Source organism: Homalodisca vitripennis, chromosome 7 (genome assembly GCF_021130785.1).
Source record: "Homalodisca vitripennis isolate AUS2020 chromosome 7, UT_GWSS_2.1, whole genome shotgun sequence".
Lineage (NCBI taxonomy): Eukaryota > Metazoa > Arthropoda > Insecta > Hemiptera > Cicadellidae > Homalodisca > Homalodisca vitripennis.
The window spans coordinates 129,277,158-129,301,203 of NC_060213.1; the positions used below are offsets into that span (position 1 = coordinate 129,277,158).

Sequence of the window (24,046 nt, forward strand, 5' to 3'; positions counted from 1 at the left end):
GGCGGCCATTATTATGCAACTGTAACTCAGCGTAAACTGACTACTTGACAGTGACAAATGTGTAGCGGGGAAAATGCGCGATCGACTACTGCGCACACCGCGGACCTGCCACGTGTCTGGCCGTTATGGCGTGAGATCGGAAGTTGAAAAATAACGGCCCTTGTATTTTAGGTTTTGCTGTATGAAACAATATTCACACATAAGTTTCAAAATTCTAATTTCGTCAACAATTTGAACTTCCGTCTGTCTGGTTGATTTACTTCTGTCTAAGATAATTCAAGTGACACAGTTATAGTTTGTCTTCTTGTACAATTTGTCTTTCTTGTATGTGCAATTGAAAAGTTACTGCGATCAAAGAGTCTGTTCTGGCTGATTAAATTCACTTTAGGTCTAGTTATTTACAATCCCACAGTTGATGTTGCACTGATAAGAAAAACTACACAAATGTTGGTTTTCAAGACCTACTTGGGTTAAAACATGTATACTATCAGCACTTGTAATCTACCTCCAGTCTAAGATATTTCAAGTGCCATAATTATTTTTTTTTTATCATGAGGAAAATAAGTATATTTAGTACAACTAAAACGTTACTGTGGTCAAAAAATGTCAGTTCGGCCCGTTGAAATTCAAACCTGATCAAATTTATTAGCAATTCCACAGTTGAGTTTATGTTGTTGCACTAACCTAGAAAATAAGTAAATGTATGAGTTTTGGAATCCAACTTAGATTAAAAAAGCACCCATTTCCGGTTTACAATTGTTTAATTGTTTATAAGGTTTTGCGTAATGGAAGTCTTGTTGTTGATTTTCCGACAGTAGTCAGGGAAAGAATGGATCGTTGAGGCATGTTACTGTTCATTTCACTGTTTTTCCAGAAACCACTGTTAAAATGCCATTTCACAATGTAAAAGAAGCCCATCGGTTTAGAGTACCTTATGTGAAAACATTCACAGCTTTGTTCATTAAGGTTAGTTTTATAACAGTGTTTACAAGGCATTTAGCGTATTATATTCTCACTCACTATTTATGATTAAAAATTGCAAAAAGCCATTTTAACATGAAAATGTACACAGGATAAAAAGATCAGGATTACCTTTACCACATTGGGACGATACTACTCTTCTTTTTCATTGTGCGTTTTTAATGCCTTTTGACGAAAAATAGGAATACCCTTCCAGCTGGTAAAGTTAAGTCTGCTTTTCCTTAGTTATTAGTAATATTTAGTAACTATTCTTCATTCTTATTTATAAAAGTGACGATATAGAATCCAGAAACGAGAATTGAGACCAGATTTTGGAACTGGCATGAGTTTTTTGGAATCGACCAACACTATATATAACAAATAATAATTTCATAGCTGCAAGGTGATAAATAAATGGCCATTCAAAATTCAATTTTTTTATTACTTAAACACTATGACTTCAATATGAGTGCAAAATAAACCTAAGACAAAAACAATGACAATTTATCATAATGACAGGTTTTGTACATCAGTTTGATTAAAGTTTTAATCCTAAATAAATTGTATGTTCAGAGTAAAAATTATACATTTTATTCATTTTTAAAACAACAAACAACAATATTTCTTCAGATAAGATGTCACAAAATAAGATTTACTTCAATGGCGGCCACTGCGTTTTTTAGTATAATACAAACACTCGATATAGAGTCCTCTAAAACAACTAAAAGTTTTATAATTTACACAAATAAAATTGAAGTGGACAAAAGACATTAACTACTTGTTTGTATTGCTTTTCACCGAAGAGAAAAACTTAAATGTGCAACACAGTTCATTGGGGGTTATTATGGGCTCGACAACATTTCCAAAATTGGTATCTAATACAATAAATTATTTTTCACAAGGTTACATTAGATATGTCTTACGTACAAATTCTTGTTATATATGCTACATCAGAAGTATTCACATGAATGCAACAGCATATTTTTCAATATTTTTCTTCTTTCAGCACGATTTTGAATTATATATCAACAGTCCTCCCCCTCCCCATTATACACTACCGTATACTCAGCACCAACATATTCTGACTTAAATTACATATTCTGGAAATTTCGGTACTTGATTGTCATTTGAAGTAAAACAATTTTATAAAACCCTAGCTGAATTTTCGCTCATTACTGATTGTAAGTCTTCAATAAAGGGGGCACAGTACCACGAGTTAGTGCGCTTTGTAGACATCTGGAAGAATAATGATAACGGATCAATGGTGAAAATTATTTTCAACCTTACGGAGACCAGCCAAACAAAAAGACAAGGTCCATTTAATTTATTTTGCATAATTTTACTAATATGACTGTAACTTTGCAATTATGTTGTTACAGCTAAATTAAGTTTTTCCTAATATAGTAACTGTACAATCATAAAGTAAAGTTATAAGAAAAATAAATGTATCATGAGAAATTTAAAGCAAATTCATTTAACCCCTACCAGTACTAATATCTGGATAGTTAAGTTGAATCACATTTTTACACCCGTAAATATTTCTTGAAAACTAACCTGTGTAGTAAAATGACATTTATCCACGATTCGTTACTTAACGTTAAGATTTAACTGTCCGATGGATTGGAATTTCGTCTTTTAGGCATGCAATAGCATGATTGTCCAATATATCGGATAATTGTCTCCAAACGGTTCAGTTATTTATCTCGTAGTACCGCACCACAAATGGTTTTCTGGTAGCCTACAAATGGTATTTAAAAACGTTATTTTTCTCTTTCTTTGTTTAATTCTGTATGATTATATTTTTTTTAAATTTCTAAAACCAAAGAATCGTAGTGAAATTTAAGAAACACACAAGTATTTAACCCTCCAAGCGTTTACCGTTTCGATCTGAATGGTTAAAATATCGCTTTAATAATTCCATTGTCATTTCATTAATTCTTTTCAAATCAAGATGGTATATTATAGTATTGCTTGAAAATAATTCTCTGCCAAAATATGACAAAATAGATTTATTTTATTGCCCGTATATTGATAGGTGCAAGTCAGTTGTATTTACGTCAGTTGGGCATTTGTCGTTGGCCGTTCATGTGTTACATTGTGATATTACTTCTATCCTTTGAAATAATGGATTTTCATTTTTATTTATTAGTATGTGATTTTTATTTTATTTACAAGTAAAACATTTTAAAATCTAAACTTGCAATTTTACAGACAAATGTCCTAAGATTTCAAATAAAGGTAAGTGATTTAATTTATTTCTACACTATTCTGCGTAATCTCCTGAAAGAATTATATATAATAGTAAGATCCTAGTTTTAAAAATACATATAGAACAAATCTGCAAATAAGCACAAAGCAACAAAAATGTCTCCACTTTAGGAAAGAATTTAATCAGAACTTGGAGGGTTAATACTCTCTTGATTCATGAACAATAATCTTCCACGTGCCTGTTCTCACGTCCAGCGGTGCGGTAGGGTGCCCCCTTAATATTGTCTTACCTTATTTTAAAAGAATATTGCAATAAAACATAAACATCCGATTAACAACTGACCACTGACCTCTTTCATATTACACTAAACACACAAAATTATAATCTTATTATATACAAGAAACTCAATTATTCTACGGCCACAAGTAACACACACATCAAACCATTACAAAATAACAAACGAAAAACGATCGCTCGAGTGCCAAATAACCAATCACATACTGTGCTAGTATAACTTCTACGTCTGGCCAGAGAACCCTTGTACACCTGAACTCCTACGCTACAACAGAGATCACTTGAGGGAGGCTGGCGATTACCTGTCTCTAGTTTCATGTGATATTACAGAACCCTTGAGTACTTCACTTGACTTCAGATGTACATTTTGGTAACAACAATCAGACCTTGATTAAAATAGATACTTTTAAAACCTTCAACTCTAAAAATCACTTTGTAATGACAAATAGATTTACTCTATACACTAACATCAAGATATCAATTCCTAAAAAGAATGTAATCTTTCAAGAATTTAATGTCTTCTTCAATCAGCAATAAAATATGCTTTTGATTCTGAATTAATTTTCGCCTAACGGTTCCAGACGATCATTATAAACAAAAATTCACACGGAGAAATAAAATAAATAATTTTAATGTGATTATCAAAACAAACTGTCTTACAAAAATTGCATTACGAGTATACAACAACACAACAAAATACAATATATAATTTAGCGTCTAGTTTGTTTTCGTTCAGATCATGTTTCTGACATAATATTTATTTTTCATGTACAGATTCACATTTACAAAAAATATGTAATTATCCCTATAATATTGCAGATACATTAAATTAAATGTATTTCTTTAATAATTTATAACGATTATTTAAAATAAATCTAAAATCTGAATGTAAATTAGGACACAAGATGGTACCAATAAATCAATATATAGCTGTAAATTTAAATAGATTTAAATGAAGAAAACGTAGTAATAATATCATTTAATAATTAAAGACAAATATATTTAGTGATTATTATTAATAATCGGATCCCATATTTACTGAAAATTACCAGTTCACTTTTCTTATAACACTTTTCAAAAGGATTTTTCTGATAGTAAATTGTGTATATGAAGCTACATGGACAGATGATACATCATAACAGACCATGATGCAGAACAGTTTTGTTAAATTCCGATCAAATCAATAAACTACAGCATTACAAGTATCGGCTGACACAAACAAATTTTAATTTTTGTGATTTTTTTAAATTTACAATGAAGAACTAGCTGCTAATGTTTTTAAGGGGAGCAGTACTGACCAGGTGGTTACATTAAATAAAAATAAATATAACTAAGATGTGGTGGGTACAAAGTCTTTGCCTTTTTGAGATAATCGAGAAACTGGGATGGATCATTTGAACTGTAGCAAACATTTTTACGCAGTATTTCCAACAAAGAAATCCATTAAAAACTACTCCAAAAGGTTAAAACAATAAACAAATGTTAAAAGTTTTATGTTTGTCGTACTGGCCTTAGTGTAGGATTCACTGTGAACTTCCAACATTTTTGATGAATTAAAATTAAAAAAAAAGAAAATGTTATACAAATACTTTATATATTGTCATTCTTACTTAAGGTATGCTTATTCCCTTCTCCATCGCTGTTCTAGCTTAAAACAATAGGTACCTTTTTCATTTATATTTAGCCACTTTAAATTTACAACAATTTATTTTTATTACTATATAAATCTTTGCAATAACAAATAGATGATAAACGCCAAAGTCCAGGACTCGTCAAAGTAAAAAATAAAACCTATAAATTTTAACATCTAAATTCATGATTATATAAGTATTCCGCCATAAATACTAACATGATCTAAACAAAATATAAATTCTAAATCAATTTACAAGTATAAATAACCGTAGTGAAGCAAACGCGAAACAAATAAATAGTGGATTCAGTGTTCTCTGTTTGACACGAGAGATGATGAGGTGGATCCTCTTACACCAGTTTGGAGATTCCGAGAGCGTCACGAAACATGAAGTCCCGCAGGGTCCACAGAGCGTTGAGAATGTTGCCGTGGTTACCCACTCCGTTGCCGAGCCAGTGAGCCGGCAGTCGAGCCATGTCCGGTGGCTCAATTGTTTCTTGCGTCGCCTTCAGCTGACGATCCCAGTTGGACACACTGCGAGAGTCAGAGTGTAGCCCCTCGATGTACCTGTGGACACACAGTACACATTCACATTCATTACTCTAAAGCAGGGCTGTCCAACCTATGGCCCGCGGGCCGAATCCGGCCCGCGAGTCAGTTTTATGTGGCCCGCCTTGTTGCCAAACCAACCAAATTTGTTTACAAGCATTTGAAATATTAAATAAAAACAAATTTTGAGAACCAAGCAGTCCAGCCGATTTCACGTAGAACGAGCCGTATTCATTTGGTGGAGTATGAGTGTTGAAAGAAGTAAAGTAGTTGCAGACAGATTTCACTGACTACGGTGGTGGCTGCCGGCTGGCGAATAGAGCGCGCGTAAAGCACGGCACAGCGCGCGGTGCGGCGACGTAACCCCTACCCAACTCAGTTGTTTGGGGTTCCAAATCCCCTGGGATGTTGGCCCGCCTGGCCATAAAGGCTTTACAATGTGGCCCTTGGGTAAAAAAGGTTTGGGCACCCCTGCTCTAAAGCTACTTCCTCCTACTTAAGCTAATTAACCCTTAGCACTCCGACTCCAACTTATGTCTTCTCGGCTCATGAGGCCACTCTGTGTCAGGTCAGAAATTTACGACCAAGTCCTGTCATCAAGCCGCTTTTAATGGACTTTGCTGTTTCCCCATTCAGTTCATCCGGCCACTGCATTTCATAGTTATAAAATATCGGCCAAATAAAGCTTTGCACTTGAAAGGCCACTTTTAGTACAAAAAAAAAAAGACAGCACATGTATCAGTTGCCTTTGGAATGGTCCTCTCAGATCAAATGGCCACTAAGTATTCTCATTAGCTCGGAATTGTTTTGTTTCAGTTCAGTTGGCGACGTGTGCATTTAAAGTTCAAACACAAATGTGAAACATTATTTTACAAATGTTTTATTAAGGTGTTAAATAATGTTATACAAAAAAACTAATGTTAATGAAATTAATGTTTATCAAACTGATAAATGTTTTAAAATATGATGCTCAAATTTTCTTAGGTTTTAAAATTAGTTAAACTGTTACACTTAAGTGCATGTCTTACAAAAATACTTTGTTCTTTTTTAGTGCTTTTTACACTTCTGTCACAAAATGATCCTTTTATTCGAAAATGTGGTATTCTGCCAATAATCTGGTTATAAACGATAGTAAGACTGAGAGTATACTTTTTTCATTGAAAAATAATTTAGACACAATTAATGACAACTTTTTAAAATCGGTTAAACTACTTGGTATTTCCCTAGACAGTACACTCTGCTGGGATGAACATGTCGATGGCCTTTGTAAGAAATTGTCAAGAGTGTTATTCTTACTAAGGAAACTAAAGTATTGTGTGAGCCCGGATGTTTTATTGATGGCCTATTTTGGTCTCTTTCACAGCCATTTAAGTTACGGTGTACGCCTCTGGGGTAATTCTAGTGCTGCAAAAAAATCCTTTACATGGCAAAAGAAGGCAGTAAGGGTATTGGCTGGGTTATCTAATCGAGAATCCTGCAGAGCAAGTTTTTGTAAATATAAAATCATGACACTTACCAACTTGTATATTTATAGCAATTTAATATTTGTTAAAGTAAATATAAATAATTTTAATAATCACAGTTTAGTGCATAATTATCAAACAAGACCTGGTTGCACCAAATATTAGATTAAGTAAAACAATGAAAAGTTACCAATACCAACAGGTGAGATTCTTTAATAAGTTACCTGTTTCAATTAGATTGTTGCCAAATAATGAGTTTTACAAAGTTGTATCTAAGTGGCTTAAGTGTAATGTGTTTTATACAATTGAAGAGTATATGTCTTGTGAAAATTTGATATCTTAGTTAACCTTTTTTAAATTGTTAACATTGTTCTAGTACATAATATAGGTTTAGGAAATCTAGACTTACTCTGACGAAGCCTATTGTAATTTGTAAAAATTATTTAATGGCTAATAAAGATCTTGATTCTTGATTCTTTATTTATCAACACCTAGGGGATATGGAATGTGGAACTTTCCATTCAGCCCTTCTTCATCTGGTAGGTCTAAAGGCCTACATAATTTCTTCAAATTCTGAACATTCCCACTAATAACTAACAACTAATTCTTTAATAGGCTGTTTTCTAAATCGTCTCAGCTTTATTTTTTCCTGTGCTACATTCATATTGTACAACAAATAAGCATTTACAACTGCTGCCTCGAGAAGTCGGAAAAACACTTTCCCCCACCACCAGATTTTGTAACAAATTTATATGATGATGAAATTAACTAGTCAGCTACATTAATCTCCATCCTCTCCGCGCCCACCAATACTCTCGTTATATTTGCACACAATGAGTGACTTTAATTCCGCATTACTTGCTTTTGTCACACATCTACAGCTTTTGTGCTGTTGTCGTATAATGTAGTTAACAATGTAACATCAATAAATAATGATTTTTAAGCGTTTTTCAACATATAGTTGTTTTTCAAAAACCTTGTCATACACAATGTACATATATGTTCCAAGTAAAAAGACTAATAAATACAAACTATATTTCTACTCAACTTACACTTTAAAATAATCCTATTCCAATAAAGCTTAAGTTTATTTTTAAAAGAGCCATAGCTGAGAGCTTGAAATGTTATAGGATTCCATTGTAAATCTGGAGAGCAAAATAAGGAAAAGCATTTCTCCCCACCTGGAGTCTAACCTTGGGTACCTCTAGCATGCTATCGTGTGCAACGTTCTCTAATCTCCGGACTAGCCTGCAGCATGTTCCTTAAATAAAGGGGTGAACCAGACTCTACTTTAATTGACAAAGAATAATATTATATACATACTTGATATAAGCCTCCGAGTGGAGGAGCCTCTGCGGCCTCGGTGGGACTGTGACGAACAACGGCTCAACGTTACGCCCTCCTCCTGTGGAACCTGCAAGTAATAATAATTTAGTCTTTATTTGTCAGACAGATATTTACAATAATTGACAATGTCGTAATACAGCTATAGCCATGATAAAGTCAAACAGAATGATAATTTATTTACATTTCAAATTAATAATAATCTTTTAATTATAATCTTTAACCTACAATTTTATTTCACAAACTAAAATTACATTTAATGGCTTATATGAGTTAAGATTTAAGAACATTTAAAGATTAAACAAGTGATCTGTCCAACAACATGTACAGAAATAAAGGTTTATTTAAGATGAGTATTAACGCTATTTATTTATGTATACACATATAAACTTGTATACATCTAAAATTTATTTTTTGAATGCTAGAAATTCATCTAACCTATAGAAAGGGTATTTTAAAAGCCAACTATAAAAATCTTAACGAAAGTTTTGTGTGGATATCTATTTATGAGTGGTTCCAAAGAATGATGTATCTTCAACAATATCATTACATGGCTACTTAAAGTTTAACTAAGACGGTGGAAACCAATTGCAGCATTATTTTTCAAAAAATAGGGACAGTTAAAACTATAATCACTGATAAACTCACTTGATAGTTCGATAAAATAAAAATTTTTCATAATTGCTTTAACTTTTGGATAATGTCACTGTTCCTTATCTCACTATTGGAGTGGAAAACTTGGACTCAAAAAACCACAAACACAGTCTCACTATTAGTGCAGTCATTGAAGCGAAAAAATACGATCTTACCTCCGAATTTTTTTTACTGTGAACCGATTTGCATGAAATTTTGGAATTATGGCTCATCTTACCTTGACTTCAAAAGTGAAAATGATCTGAACTCCGCCTATTATTTTTAAGGGGTGTAAACAACCCCTTAATGGAAAAATCGACATTGAGCCATTTTATCGCTAGAAAACATGTTTAATAGTAAGTGGTGAAATTTTAAAGTGTTTTTATAACACAATTACCTCATATTAAAATCATTTCAACCCCCTTGAACATCTTACAACCCTTGCAAACAACCCCTAAATTGAAAAAAATCACAAAAAAAATACTTTGGTTATGGTATAAAAAGATGTAAGTATAGTATAGAGTTTAGTAAGATTTTATATTTTCTATAATAATTATCAAATTTTTAACCCCCTTTCACCCTTGAAAACTACCCCTTGATAAAAAAATTGTTAAATTTTTTTTTTATATAAAATGAAAAGGATTTAAATATTATTCCACACTCTCGAAAATGATTATCATATTCTTAAGCTTTTCTACCCTTAAAACTACCCCTAAATTAAAACATTAAATATATATGATTACATATTATTTAAAAATAATTTAATTTAGAGTAAAAAATTGCCATTTATTGGATAAAATATTTACAAATTATACAAAATATACTCAAATGAGTAATATATACATATAAGAAAGTTGGTATGTATTCATGCCTACGTTTCCAAAATATATGAGCCATATTATGTATATATATACACATTACAATAGTTTTGGGTCTCTATTATACTGCGTACTTTCACATTGCTCCAAATATTCACAGTCCGAGATTTTCAGTTACTAAGTAGAAAAAAATATGATAAGTTTTTTGACCATAACTCCTTCAATTTTCATGCTATCACAATTTATAAAAAAAACCATTGTAAATTTAATTAAGAGAGCTACAACATCCTTTCATTGCAATATATAGTAAAAAACCTTTTTCTCAAACAATGAAGGGTTAAAGGGCTTAAGAGAGGCTGTGATTGCGCTGCCACGCGCTCTTTACACAATCATATTTCCGTCAATTTTTGTTTTACAGAAAAATCAAAAAAATCAAAATTGTTTGTCAGAAATATACCTACATTTTTCATACCTACACTTTTATTCGTATGTGTCGTCATTTTTGAGATATTATGAAAAAAGGTGGTCTTTTAAAAATTTGAAATTTTTTTTAATCGTGACTTTTTTTAAAAAATATGTGTCCTGAAGCAGCCAAACTGATACAATCTATTAAACTCTTCATAATAAAGTTGATTCTAGGCGGAATACGATTAATTTTAATTTTGGTGGAAATGGCACTTATGAAAACCCATTGATTTAAAAGAAAACATTAGATGCTCCTCTTATTTGCAATACAGCTCACTTATTTTACGTGCAAAAGACATTTAATAGTGCTCATTTTAAAGCTTATTTCAAGCACTATAAAATTCTTTTTTTTAGAATGCCTAAAATGCATCTGCTCGCCGCTAGATGGCATTGACCACATCGATTAAATTTCAGACAAAATAAAAAACGGCTTTGATTTTTAATATCTAGCTTAATATTGCACTTAGAATACTTTATAAAAAACAAAAATTGTTCATTGTTTTATCTGCTACAATTGTGTTCCTTATAAAATTTTCGATAAAACGTATATTTTTGGAGATATTTGCTAAAAACCGATGAAAAAAACGTGAAACAATTGCGAATTTTCAATTGCCAATAACCTGAAAAAGTATTGGATTTTTCGAAAAACGTTATAGATGATTTTTTGCTTAAAATTAGGCCTTCTGTCGATATCCAAGGTTATTTTGAAAAAAATAAGTTCACTCCCGAGAAGGGGTGGCAACCACCCCCAGGGTGGTTGCGGAGTTCAAATCATTTTCACTTTTGAAGTTAAGGGTAAGATGAACCTAATTCCCAAAATTTTATGCAATTCGGTTCACAGTAAAAAAAATTCGGACCAACAATGCTTCAATGACTGCACTATATTGGGTGTTTGACATTGGATTGCGTGCCATGTATATCTTCTCGATCATACGCAGCTATTTATGACAACATTGACATAGCTGTGTACTGGAACCAGCGGACGTTCAAAAGTGGTGAGAAATTATTTTGTTTCTTGCTTGAATTTTCTTCAAATTTTGACAGAATGGACTGACATGCCTTAATTTGTAAATTGTCACGTTTATGAGTATCTGCAAGTGTTAAATCTGTTCACTGATTATTATAAAGAACCAACTCCAAGGGTGTGGTGTGAGAGAGGGTTGCATTCTGAGCCCTGTAATGTTCCCATTGTTGAAATGACCTGCCAGGTATCTCGAATGGTGGGTGTGATTTGGGTTGAAATCTAGAAAATGTGTTGGTGAACACTGATGATATAGTACTGATATTGCCCTCAGCTGCGGATCTCCAATACTTGATAATCAGATAGGAAAACTATTACAAAATGGAATTTAGTTTTGTCTTTAGGTAAAAATAAAATAATGCTGTTTAGGTAGGAGGAAGATTTGAGTGAAAATGTAAATAGTGGTTTGGATCTCTAATGCTCTAAATGCACATGAACTGAATCCAAGCCGAATTTCCTTCGGCATTTTAAGGGTTAAATTTGAATTGCACTTGGTTTGTACTACATGCTAACTATTCTTTTCTACTATTGCTGTTACCTATTTCAACTATTGCTGTAAATAAAATAATTGTTGTAAACCAAACGTATTATTCTATATTAGATCCAACATTGCACAGTTTATTAAATTGATGTTTTATAATTCACTTACCTCCTCCGTTCTGAGAGGCAGGGGACGGCGTATTCCTTGAGTAGTTCAGCAGGCCAGGTGCCATCGCTGCTCATGTCATGTAAAACATTCAGTAATGTATCAATATGGTTATAACATAAGTGCATTTAAATTAGAAATTCTTTTAACACACCAATATGACTAAATGAACTAAAAATGTGAAAGAAATAATAAATCCATGAACATAAAAAACAACCGTTCACCTATGAACACACATTAAGCAGCTTAAAAACCAACAAAAAAGGCCACGTGATTTGATAAGAAATCAGTACTATGTAATGAAAAAAATTTTATTATTAACCAAGCTTAACTAAACATTGTTTAACCCTTCGAGTGCCACAGCATATTTTCCCAAGTCATACGCATAAATTGCTGGAGCATTTCCTTCTGTTTTGCAAGCGTCTGGGGAAAAAACTATATTAAAAAAAACTATTCAACCGATTTGAATATTTTTTTTTTAGTTTGTGTGTTATAAAACAAGGTATTTTTTCCATATAATATTATAATTTTATTTTTATTTACAGAAAAAGAATATAGGTTATAACAAAAAAACTAAAAAATGAAAAAAAATAAATTTCAAGTTTGAACTAAAATTTTATTTATACAGTATTTTTTAAATTTATTTTAGCTATACCATATGAAAGAGCATGAAAAACTGAACAAAAATCATGCATAATATTGGTGTGTTACAGTAATATTTAACCAGATACTGCAATATATACAAAATACAACAAAAAGCAATTTTTGTTCAAGTTTGTAAAAAGTTTAGAAACAATATTATAACTATCCTATTTCACTCAATGAAGTAAGACGACTGTAAAATACTAATTATATAAAAAGTATATAAAAATATACACAGGCCTACAATATAACCTTACTTCACCTAAAATCAATAGTTTAATTGGAACTTGCGTTTTACTTCATCACCAATCCAACAATAAAATATACGCCACTAAACACGAAAAAAAGAAGTTTATAAATGCATTGTAAGTTTTACTGAACACAATTGCAGAATAGTAATAACAACAGTTTTCAGCATAAATACACGAAACTAGCACAATGTAAACACAACGAACGAAACTGTGTAGTTAATGGCAACAAGTAGCAGCTGACCAACTATTGCGTCATCTGTTTTTTTTCTGATGGCAAATAACTACAAGGGGACGGTGAACAATAAAAATCAATCACAATCGATTATTCGAAACTTGTAGATTGCCGTGAAATAAGTTATTTGTCAAAACAAAAACGAATTATATGTGATATTAATTAAATACAAATCGTCTACTGGGTAGATGCCGGCAATTTATGCACATTTCACAACATCTACTATGTAGACGCTGCACTCAAAGGGTTAAACATCTCATGATATTTACGATTAGTTTTAAGAAGTTTTTTTTTAACTTTATTGATATAACAGTATGACTGTTTGACGCATTGGCTTTCAGCCTACTAGGGTAACTGTAGGAGTTACAACTATTACAGTTTAAAAGATTTGTATTCTTACTAGTAATTCTGTTAAATTTATCAAATAAGACTGTTTACAAAGCCTAGCTTTATTAAGTCCTTAAAACTTTTATTCTTACTAGTAATTCTGTTCAATTTATCAAATAAGACTGTTTACAAAGCCTAGCTTTATTAAGTCCTTAAAACTTTTATTCTTACTAGTAATTCTGTTCAATTTATCAAATAAGACTGTTTACAAAGCCTAGCTTTATTAAGTCCTTAAAACTTTTATTCTTACTAGTAATTCTGTTCAATTTATCAAATAAGACTGTTTACAAAGCCTAGCTTTATTAAGTCCTTAAAACTTTTATTCTTACTAGTAATTCTGTTAAATTTATCAAATAAGACTGTTTACAAAGCCTAGCTTTATTAAGTCCTTAAAACTTTTATTCTTACTAGTAATTCTGTTAAATTTATCAAATAAGACTGTTTACAAAGCCTAGCTTTATTAAGTCCTTAAAACTTTTATTCTTACTAGTAATTCTGTTCAATTTATCAAATAAGACTGTTTACAAAGCCTAGCTTTATTAAGTCCTTAAAACTTTTATTCTTACTAGTAATTCTGTTCAATTTATCAAATAAGACTGTTTACAAAGCCTAGCTTTATTAAGTCCTTAAAACTTTTATTCTTACTAGTAATTCTGTTAAATTTATCAAATAAGACTGTTTACAAAGCCTAGCTTTATTAAGTCCTTAAAACTTTTATTCTTACTAGTAATTCTGTTAAATTTATCAAATAAGACTGTTTTACAAAGCCTAGCTTTACCAAGTCCTTAAAACTTGTTAGTTACGTTCTGATTATACGTAACAGATCTGATAAAAGATCTAAAAATTTAATTTTACAAAATAAGATGACACTAATGAAATGGAACTCTGTAAGAAAAAACCTTTTACAGTTTAAATCCGTTGTATTGACAATGTTAAAATTACTTTTTACATCATGCAAGAGTTATTCTATAAAGTAAAGTTCCATAAACCCAGCACCATATAGTTCGGCACGCTTGGTAATCGCTAAAATATCAATCATTCATTAAGCAACGATGTTTATTTTCCATTCATGGTACGGTAATGTAACGTGCTAAATATCTTGTAAACACAGCATCTATTTATTGTTATTCCATATTTTGTTGTTCTGTTTCTATAGTTCGACATTGTTAAATTTAATTTATCTTTAAAAATCAATTTATGTTAAGACGTTACTGCAGCAAAATTTGTATTAAAATCTGTTTTTACATAATTTATTTTTTTAAGTGAATATAATGAAAGTAAAAAACAAAAACCAAAAGTAACTACCACCCCTCACACAGTGTTCAGGCAGGTGTAAAGAAGAGGCTAGGCATCATATTAAGCTGACTTCAGGTAGTATCGACTAGACGAGTCACGTATCTGACCATGGCCTTCAGCTGACAGCCTGTGTAACCAGTTGTCGTTGTGTCATCTCGTTATATGTTCACACTTAGTTGTCATATTCTCAGTCTGATATTTATTTTTAATGTACAGTAATAACTTTAAATAAATTTCTGCAGTGCTCTATAAAGCTTGTGAGTGATTGGATTGCGATTAACTAGTGACACGGGTTGTGCCTTCAAAAAGAAAACACTTGACTCTTGCTTTGAATCAAAAGCTTGGCGTCGTGAAGAAGCTTGAAAATGCCGTAAGTCGTTACATTATTACAGCAGAATATAACATAGGATCGTCATCAACTTGCAACACTAAAACAAAAAACAAAGAAATGTTGAAACCGTTTTTAATTGATTTGGAGCATTTTGTCGTTCCTTTAAGGGGCTATCCAGCCCTGTTAGTGAGTGGTTACTGTTGCTTCTTGTTGAAGTGACTACTTCTTTTGGTTGGCTATGAATGTATGTTTAAAGGATTTACAAATAAATTGATTAGATCTTTTATAGCGAACAAAGCCATACTATAATTTAATCCTGGAAGGAAATTAGTCTTTCTGTTGATTATAATCATAACCATTACTGAATTACATTGGGCCTTACCTTATGTTCACTTAACCCTTTGAGCCCCGGACCTAAAAATATAGTTTGTGCAAATTTTTACCAAGTCTAGTTTTGCAAGTAACTGTCTAAAAAACCCCAAGGCCATTTCAGTGATTTTGTACGATTTCATTTGAAAAATCATACCATCACTAATATACTAGCTAATGGCCTAAATAATACATTAAAATGTTTGAAATAAGGTACTTTACAAATAAAAAATTCAATAAGGGCTAAAAAATGTTTATGTACTTTTATATATGTAAAATAACGCATATGTGCAAACTAAAAAAAAAGAAAAAAGTTACATTTAACATTTTTTAGAAATAAAACAAGGAACAATTAACCCGTGGGAAATAATTTTATTTCATTTGTCATGTTATTGCAAACATGCAAACAAATTTTCAGACAGATTAGTTCAATAATAAATATTTTGTAAAAATATTTTTTTTTTAATGACACAAAACCTGTGACATACTAGGCCTAGGTTGTGTAACATTATTCTGAGCTGATGTAGACGGTATCTCAGGTGTTAAGTCTTTAGCACTAAATAGGCCTACATTTCTGCCATTGTCACTATCATATTTAGGATCATACGTCGGATCAAGGTCACTATCATCGTCAAAAATATCAGATAATACTGAATCGTCATCTGAAAAGTCAATATTCAATTGTCTGTCAATGTCACTTGAATGTTCTGCTAGGTTTGAGGGTACTTTGGGATTATACCGACCACACCCAGACATGAATCGTTATTTGACATTTCGCTTCTACTGATTACTAGATTAGCGTAAAACAATATTTCGTCAATATAAAACAGGAATTGTCTTATCGCAAACCCCTCCCCATCCTCAGACAGAGGTCAAAGTCGAGCGGTCTATTAGATAACGTGATTGCAGAGTCGCGTCGCTTTGTTGTACTTCCGTGTTTTACCTCTACATTTCTCCAAACAGAAAAATTCAACAAAAACAAACAATACCAAACTAGAACTAAACTCTTTATTGAAAAAACACTCAAAACTTGTTTTTATTCTTGATCACATTCCGCCACCCAAAATGCGAGTGCCTCCGGCCATCAGCGCGGGCTTCGGCAGTACCCGCGCTGATGTCAACAAAAGAAAAACATCCCTCGAGATAGTACCTATCAGTAAAATATCAAATTCTAGAGGGGCTGATAAGAAATATAAATTGAATTTTAATGGAAAGGCAATTATGTACCTTGCAAATCATGTGATACCAAAGTACCGGTTTGAGTCACCCATCATTTACAAAATAAAACAATATTTCATACTGAAAGTACCGAAACAATAATATAACTGTCTACTCACACAAACGTAATGAACATCAACACAGTCTACTAAACGTAAACAATGTCACAGCAGATGCAGATGTTGTTCTTAGTAACAGCTGATCTTCTTACTCTTTCTTTAGGAGTAGTGTAAATATTATTTAGTAACATTTGACTATGAAATCATATTGTATATGTATGAAAATAAAATTATAAGTTCTAAAACCACTGGTGTCGCTAAAATTAAACACTTAAGAGCCATTTATAATAACTTATATCATGCCGACGACATATCGTCGGCTGGGGTTTTTAGACAGTGAAATTTACCGACGATATACCGGCGGCTGGGGCTCAAAGGGTTAAATAAATAAATGACGTAAAAACAGGTTTTAATACAAATTTTGTTGACATAATGTCATAACCATTAATTGACTTTATAAAGATAAATTAAATTTAACAATATGAAAAAATAAAAACATAAGAACAAGAAAATATGGAACAACAATAGATGCTGTATTTACAACATTTTATTCCAGAATCTTTATTTATTATTTCAGTTATCATAAACCCAAAATTTCATTTTTAGAATAGAACTACAATGAAAATAAAGTAATTATTTCGGAAGTAAAAAATTGTAGTGAAAATGATACTGATCAAATTACATATAACTAATCATCATCATCATCATCGTTAGACGTTTCCGTTCTCACGGGTCGTCGTACACAGCCTCCTCCACTTTAGTCTATCGTTCCATGTCTCCCTCTTCATCCACCTGTATTTTCTGTAGTCCCCTTCTCTCTATGTCTTTCCACACTTGGTCCTCCCATCTTCCTCTCGGTCTTCCTCTTGGTTCTTCTTCCTCCTTCCTCCTTCTCCAGTGCTATTCTAGGCATTCTATTATCTCCCATCCTCTTCACATGCCCCATCCACTGTATTCTTCTTCCTTCCATTGTCTCTTGCAGTGAAACTACCTTCAATCTTTCTCTGGTTATTTCGTTCCTTATTCTATCTCTTCTTGTAGTTTTCTCTATCCCTCTTAAAAATCTCATTTCTGCAGCTTGCAATCTGCTTAAATCATTTTTAGTACACGTCCACGTCTCTGCTCCATATAATAAAATTGGTTGGAAATAAGATTTATACATCAATACTTTTGATTCTTTCCCAATGTTCCAACTCCACACAATCTTCTTTACCATATTGAAAAACTTTTCCACTCTTCCATATTCTGTTTCCTATACTCTTCTCTTATTGTGCCCCTATCTGTTATGAATACTTCCTAAATAACAGAATTCCTTCACCTTTTCAAGTCTTTTTCCTTCAACTAACACGTCTTTGTTATTTTCCATCCCTTCTCTCTACTTTCATTACTTTACATTTTTGTATGTTCATCTCTAAACCATATTTCTTCGCCACTTTTGCCCATTTGTTTAACTCTCGTTCTAACTCTTCTTCCCTATTTTCCCATATCATTATGTCATCCGCATATATGCTATTTGTCTTAAGTTCTTCTGCTCCTCTGTTTCCTTGTACTTCTAGAATAATTTCATCCATTATAATATTGAAAAAGGAAAGGTGACAATATGCTTCCCTGCCTTACTCCTCTCTCTGTTTTTAAAAGTATCTGTATATTTTTCTTCAATTCTTACCCTGTTTTTACATATGCCGTACAGGTTCTTTATTCTTTCTACTATTCCCTCACGCAATCCTCTCTTTCTCATACTCTCCCATATCCTTTCTCTCAGTACCTTATCATATGCCTTCTGTAGGTCTATAAACGCTACCATTGTATCTTTTTCCGTATTCCCACCTCTTTTCTAACACTTGTCTCATCACAAAAATAGCATCCACCGTTGACCTACCTTTCCTAAAACCACATTGCTCCTCTCTTCCTGTTTCTTCCAGTACTGGTCTAATTTTCTGCAACAGTATTTTTTCATAAATTTTTTGTGTATGGCACAAACAAAGTTATTCCCCTGTAATTCTCGCATTTTTGCTTATTGCCTTTCTTAAAAATCGGCACTATTATTCCCATTTTCCAGTCTTCTGGTATCTTCTTTTCCTTCCAAATCACTCTCATCACTCTGTACAACCATTGAATTCCCAATGGGCCCGCGCCTTTATCATCTCAGCCGTCAGCTCGTCTATTCCCGCAGATTTCCCCTCTTTCATCTCTTTAAAACCGCTTTTTCCAATTCGCACATACTAAAATCCTCTTCATCTTCTGTTTTCCTCTGTCATATCTCTTCTTTCCTCTTCATTTTCTGTTCCTTCCAGTAGTTCCTTAAAATACTCTTTCCACGTCTTCAAAACCTCTTTCTCCTCCCATTTGATTTCCCCTGAAACATCCCACCACCTTAGTCAACATTTCTTTAGGTTTCGTCTTGTTCCTTATCACCCCCATAAAAAATCTTCTTATTTCCTTTGAAGTTTGATTTCAGTTTTTTCTTCAAAATCCTTCCATGTCCTCTCCTTTGCCTCCTTCATCATCTTTGCTGATGCCCTTGCAAGTCTCTTCCATTTATCCCTCTTTTCGTTTGACCTTATCCTTAAACCATTCTCGCCAAGCTCTATTTTTGTTTTTAACTGCTTCAGCAATTCCTTTCATTCCACCAAGGGGTCTCTTTATCCCTTCTTTTACCTGAAGTTCGTCCACATGTTTCTTCTGCAGCTTTGACTATAGCATTCTTGAAATTTGTCCATTCCTCCTCTCCTGTTTTGACCTCCCCCTTGGGTATCGTTCCTCTAATGTTATTTACAAACTCCTCTCTAACTTTCGTATCTTTTAACTTCCATGTCTTAATTCTTGTTAGTCTTTTGCATGTATCCTTTCCAAACCTCATTCTTTGAAAATCAGCTACCACCAGCCTGTGGTAGCTGAATCACCACCTACATAGCTGATCAAATTACATATAACTAATATAAACGAAAATAAGGAAAATGTATAAATACTTATTACTTTAATATTTAGAAGTCCAGTTATCATTGTAATATATGAAATGTAAAAAATATTACAAAAATATGTATAAAATTAATAGCAAATACAAAACTTTTTTTGTTAAAGATTTTAGTGTCTCATATTATTTTAAAATATATAAAAAATAACCCGTTAATTATTAGGAAATGTACTTTTTCTAGATATCCCATGACTGCCTTTCCATTTTCTTTATTTCATGAACTATCATTGTTGAAGTGTTTATAATATTAGTATACTGTAACAATTTACAGTTATGAGATTAAGGAAATAAATTATGTACTCAGTAGTGGAAGACCAGTCTTACCTATAGCTCGTCTATTTAATTCTTTGGCTTGAGATTATTAGCATTGCATCATCGCAACTTTGAAAGAAGTGACGCGAAAGTTTGGTACAAATTTTTCTCTTTACATAACACTCCATATTGCTAGTGATTTTGATTAGATTACACTGCTTCAACATTGCTGTAGCAATCAATTTTTTATTTAGATAGAAAGCTCGATTTTAAGTTAAGATGACTTAGATGATTTGAAAAATCTTTAATATTCAATCAATTTCATTTACATACTGAATTTGACTAAAATCAGACACAAAATATTATTTTCTTATGGGTTATTAATACAAAATTAACATGTTCACGACAAAGGCTAGTTTCTTAATTTTTTTAAATGCTGTTGAATTTTTCAATAATAATGGCAAAAAATCATAATTGTTTTTTGTATGTTAAACGTCTAGGTATACGAGAAAAATATGTAGGCTTTGCATTTTGGACAAAATAATATATTTCAATATGATTTTTTAACGTTCTATGTGTACCACAGGGGGTACTTGATAATTTCATTTACCTAAAAAATTGAACATTCGTGTGCCCGACACACCGTACATGATAGTCTGAGGTATTGTTTAAAACGCGGGATCATATTTAACAAACCAACAAGACAGGCAATGCGCAGCAACACCCATCTGATACACAACAGCAGTTGTAAACTTTTGCGTGTACCCAATGGGGTACACATCGTGAACATGTTAATAATAGATATTACCAAGAATTTTACTTCTATTTAAAAAAAAGTATAGTAAAAGAACTCTAAAATTAATACATTTTTTATGAAAAAAGAGCTGCACTAAAACATGATATTCCAATATTTCCATAAAAATAATAAAGAACATGACACAGTACGATACTCACAGGCCGCGTGCAGAGCGATGCCAGGCAGAGCGTGGGCTGGCAGTGGTTTGGTGACAGGCTTGGTGCGGGTGGAGGCCAGGAAATGCCTGTCATGCACATGCAAACACTTACACACAGACAGTACTAGACTATAAACCGTTCAAACATGGATGGTCTCACAAATTGAAAACCATCCATTTTTAAACAGTGCTACGTAAATAAATAAATGAAAATCATTATAAACAACAAAATTAAATGTTTACACAGCCACTGGAAATCGCCACTAAGTACGACAAAAACATGCGCTGCAAAAATCAATGCAAAATTAATCGTCAAACAAACGTAAATTAGGCTCAAACGTAAACGTCTGGAAACTGTGAAACGTATCCTTTAAAGTAAATACTTTAAATAGTTTTATGTAGCATAGTAATGTATTTTTCAATAGTAGGAAATCAACGTGTCAGGCAAAGGCAGTTTAACAATTTCCAAGACAACTATTGGAGCACGAGCCAAAAATGTGGGCACCAACCCGCAGCAGTTTCGCTGATAGATGAGGGGGTGGAGGTGGAAGTAGGTTGGGGGGGCGGGCGACTCGACGGCATAAAGTTCCTGTAAACAGCTCAGTTAAAACAACACTATATACAACACATTTCTAATCACACAACAGACTTGAAAAGGTGTAAAATTTTAAAGTACTGTAAAAATTTTATTTTACATATTAATAAAAGCCAATCATAAACAGACTAACATATTATTTATAATCTGTAATTTAAATATAATGTTATTGTGTATAAGCAAAAATAAAAAAAAACAAAATTATTACATTGTTCAATCTATTAAGATTTTTTAACAAATGTATGTAACAAAATAAATACTGCAACCTTATTTTGTTAAAAAATGTAATGAGGAAATCTGTAAAAATCATACTATTATAGTGAATACTTATAAATATATGGGATGTAAACCAAAAGCTTTAGGGTAGGGACTTTGGCCAGACACTTGTCTTCATGGTAGTGATTAGTAGGGAAAAATTGGCTTTTGGAAAACTTTTTCTCTAAAAACGATAGCTGATTGTACTAATATTCGGCTGTTTATATACATCCCTTCAGGTGGAAGCAAAAACAACATAGATTTCCATATAAATGATATCTAAACATTTCTTTCCGGAAGTGAATCAGTCCCCCAAAAATGTCTTAACCTGTGAGGAAAATAAGATTGCTTTACAAGATTTTTTTAAGCTTGAGTACCAAGGACGGTGAGAAAAAATACCAGATATGACAAAAATTAACTGGGGTCCACCCTATTGGCATTTAAAATTAAAGAAATCTTCATACGAAATAAATGCATTGGTGAATCAACAGTTGGAATTCTAGTGACATGTTCAAAGAATCCTTTGTGTCACTACTGTTGTTTATTAATCAGCTGTTTTAAATATAACAGCTGGTGTGAACAAACGCTGGTGTTCATATTGCGTATGTTACTGCTTAATGATTTTAGTGTTTTACTTAATAAAAATGTTTATACCGCGAGTTTGTGTAAGAGTATTTAAGAACGGTGTGTAAAAGAACGAACATGGTTTAGGATACTTTACAAAAACGTTTCGTATTTTTTATTAAGTTTAATTGAAAACGTTAAAAAGTACTATCATAATAGGGGATGGATAAAGTTTAAAGAACACATGAAGATTTTAGATTTGAAAATTAGGAAGATGCAGAAAACCTGACACTTTTAAAAACAGTAAGTGTGTTAAAAAAAAATTGTTTAGAAAACTGGTACCTATTTGGGAAATCCAGTATTTGATCGTGGACATTTAAATGTAGCTTTTAGTAGAGCAATAGCCCCCAAAAAATAAAGATCTAAATGGAAGACCAAAGCAAACAATGGGAAACAAACAATGACAATGGTTGCACAAAAATAATGTTAATCAAAAAGTACTATTGTGATTTCAACATAATATGTATTAATCTTTAATTAACAAGAATAATGTAATTAAAATTATGGTTTGCATTTAAGTTCATTTAATAACATTAAAACATTGATTGCTGATAAGAGTCACTAGTTCTAATTTTAAATAAACATAGGTGTATAAAACTAATGTTTATAAGTGTTCTTCATTGTTTCTATTTATGTAAAATTGTTGTAGTTCCTTATAAAGATTAAAAAATCCAAATAATAAAATCCAAATGACCAATATACTACAGAAATAATAATTACATTATTTTTTTAAAATTTTAGAATTTGAGAAGCCGTTTTTTTTTTTTTTTTTTTTTTTTTTTTTTTTTTTTTTTGCACCTTATTTACTGATTGATAAATTGTTGCTATAATAAATTATGTAGTAAAACACAGTAAAATCAATATTATTTGTACGTGGTCAACAACTCACTTGCTCCGGTGGTCCGGGTGGACGACTCTGCCTTGACTCTTCATGATGTGCACCTCCTTGACGTGTCTGGCGAGTCTGTGGAGGCTGGGGAATGGTGCAATAGCCTTTCGCATCCTCGTACAGCCTCGCCACTGGCACTGGAACTCCAGCTCTGCGAGCGAACAAGCACCAAGTCATTACATACAAACAAATCCGAGTATACTGATCTCTTTCTTTGTAAAAGCATCATGCTGTGTTTGTTCGAACCGTTACTGCGCTGATTTAACCAAAATAAATTGGCACTGAGGAATTAATTTTTTCCAATGAATTTCAGAATAGTCAGTATTAAGAATAAATGAATAAATGAATTTATTTCCCATAAGTACAAGGCAGTAATACAGTATTGGAAAAAGCGAGAAATTAATCCGGCCACTTTACCCAGTAGCGTGACCAGTTGAAACTATATACAATACATTAACATAGTATACCATAGTCTAGCATTTAGAATATTTATAAAAGAAAATCGCCAACTGTAACATCTGTGAGTTCAACTACAACAATTTTGAAAGAAGAAAATAATATTAGTGGATGTATAAGAAATATGATGTAAGTTAAGCAAACAGATGAAATTAATTGTAATTAATATGAAAATAGTTATCCTATATATTAGTTAAGTAGGTAATAAATATGCCTAATAAATGGGTTAAA

The 24,046-nt window shown here is 32.1% G+C and overlaps 1 protein-coding gene across 7 annotated transcripts in view; it reads right to left on the bottom strand.

Annotated features, from left to right (window-relative positions):
• Positions 1–1,381: 1,381 nt before the first annotated feature.
• Positions 1,382–24,046, bottom strand: part of LOC124366316 (protein polybromo-1) — a 102,012-nt gene continuing 79,347 nt past the window's right edge. For 5 of the 7 annotated variants that reach the window (XM_046822768.1, XM_046822767.1, XM_046822765.1 and 2 more), the window contains 5 exons: positions 23,360–23,510; positions 20,998–21,083; positions 12,036–12,101; positions 8,429–8,519; positions 1,382–5,660 (listed from right to left, as the gene is read on the bottom strand). In XM_046822768.1, the coding sequence (XP_046678724.1) occupies positions 5,444–5,660; positions 8,429–8,519; positions 12,036–12,101; positions 20,998–21,083; positions 23,360–23,510 (611 nt within the window). In that variant the 3' untranslated portion in view covers positions 1,382–5,443. Of the gene's footprint in view, positions 5,661–8,428; positions 8,520–12,035; positions 12,102–20,997; positions 21,084–21,505; positions 21,586–23,359; positions 23,511–24,046 lie in introns of all 7 variants that reach the window. The other 2 variants (XM_046822770.1, XM_046822766.1) reach the window with 1 other exon arrangement.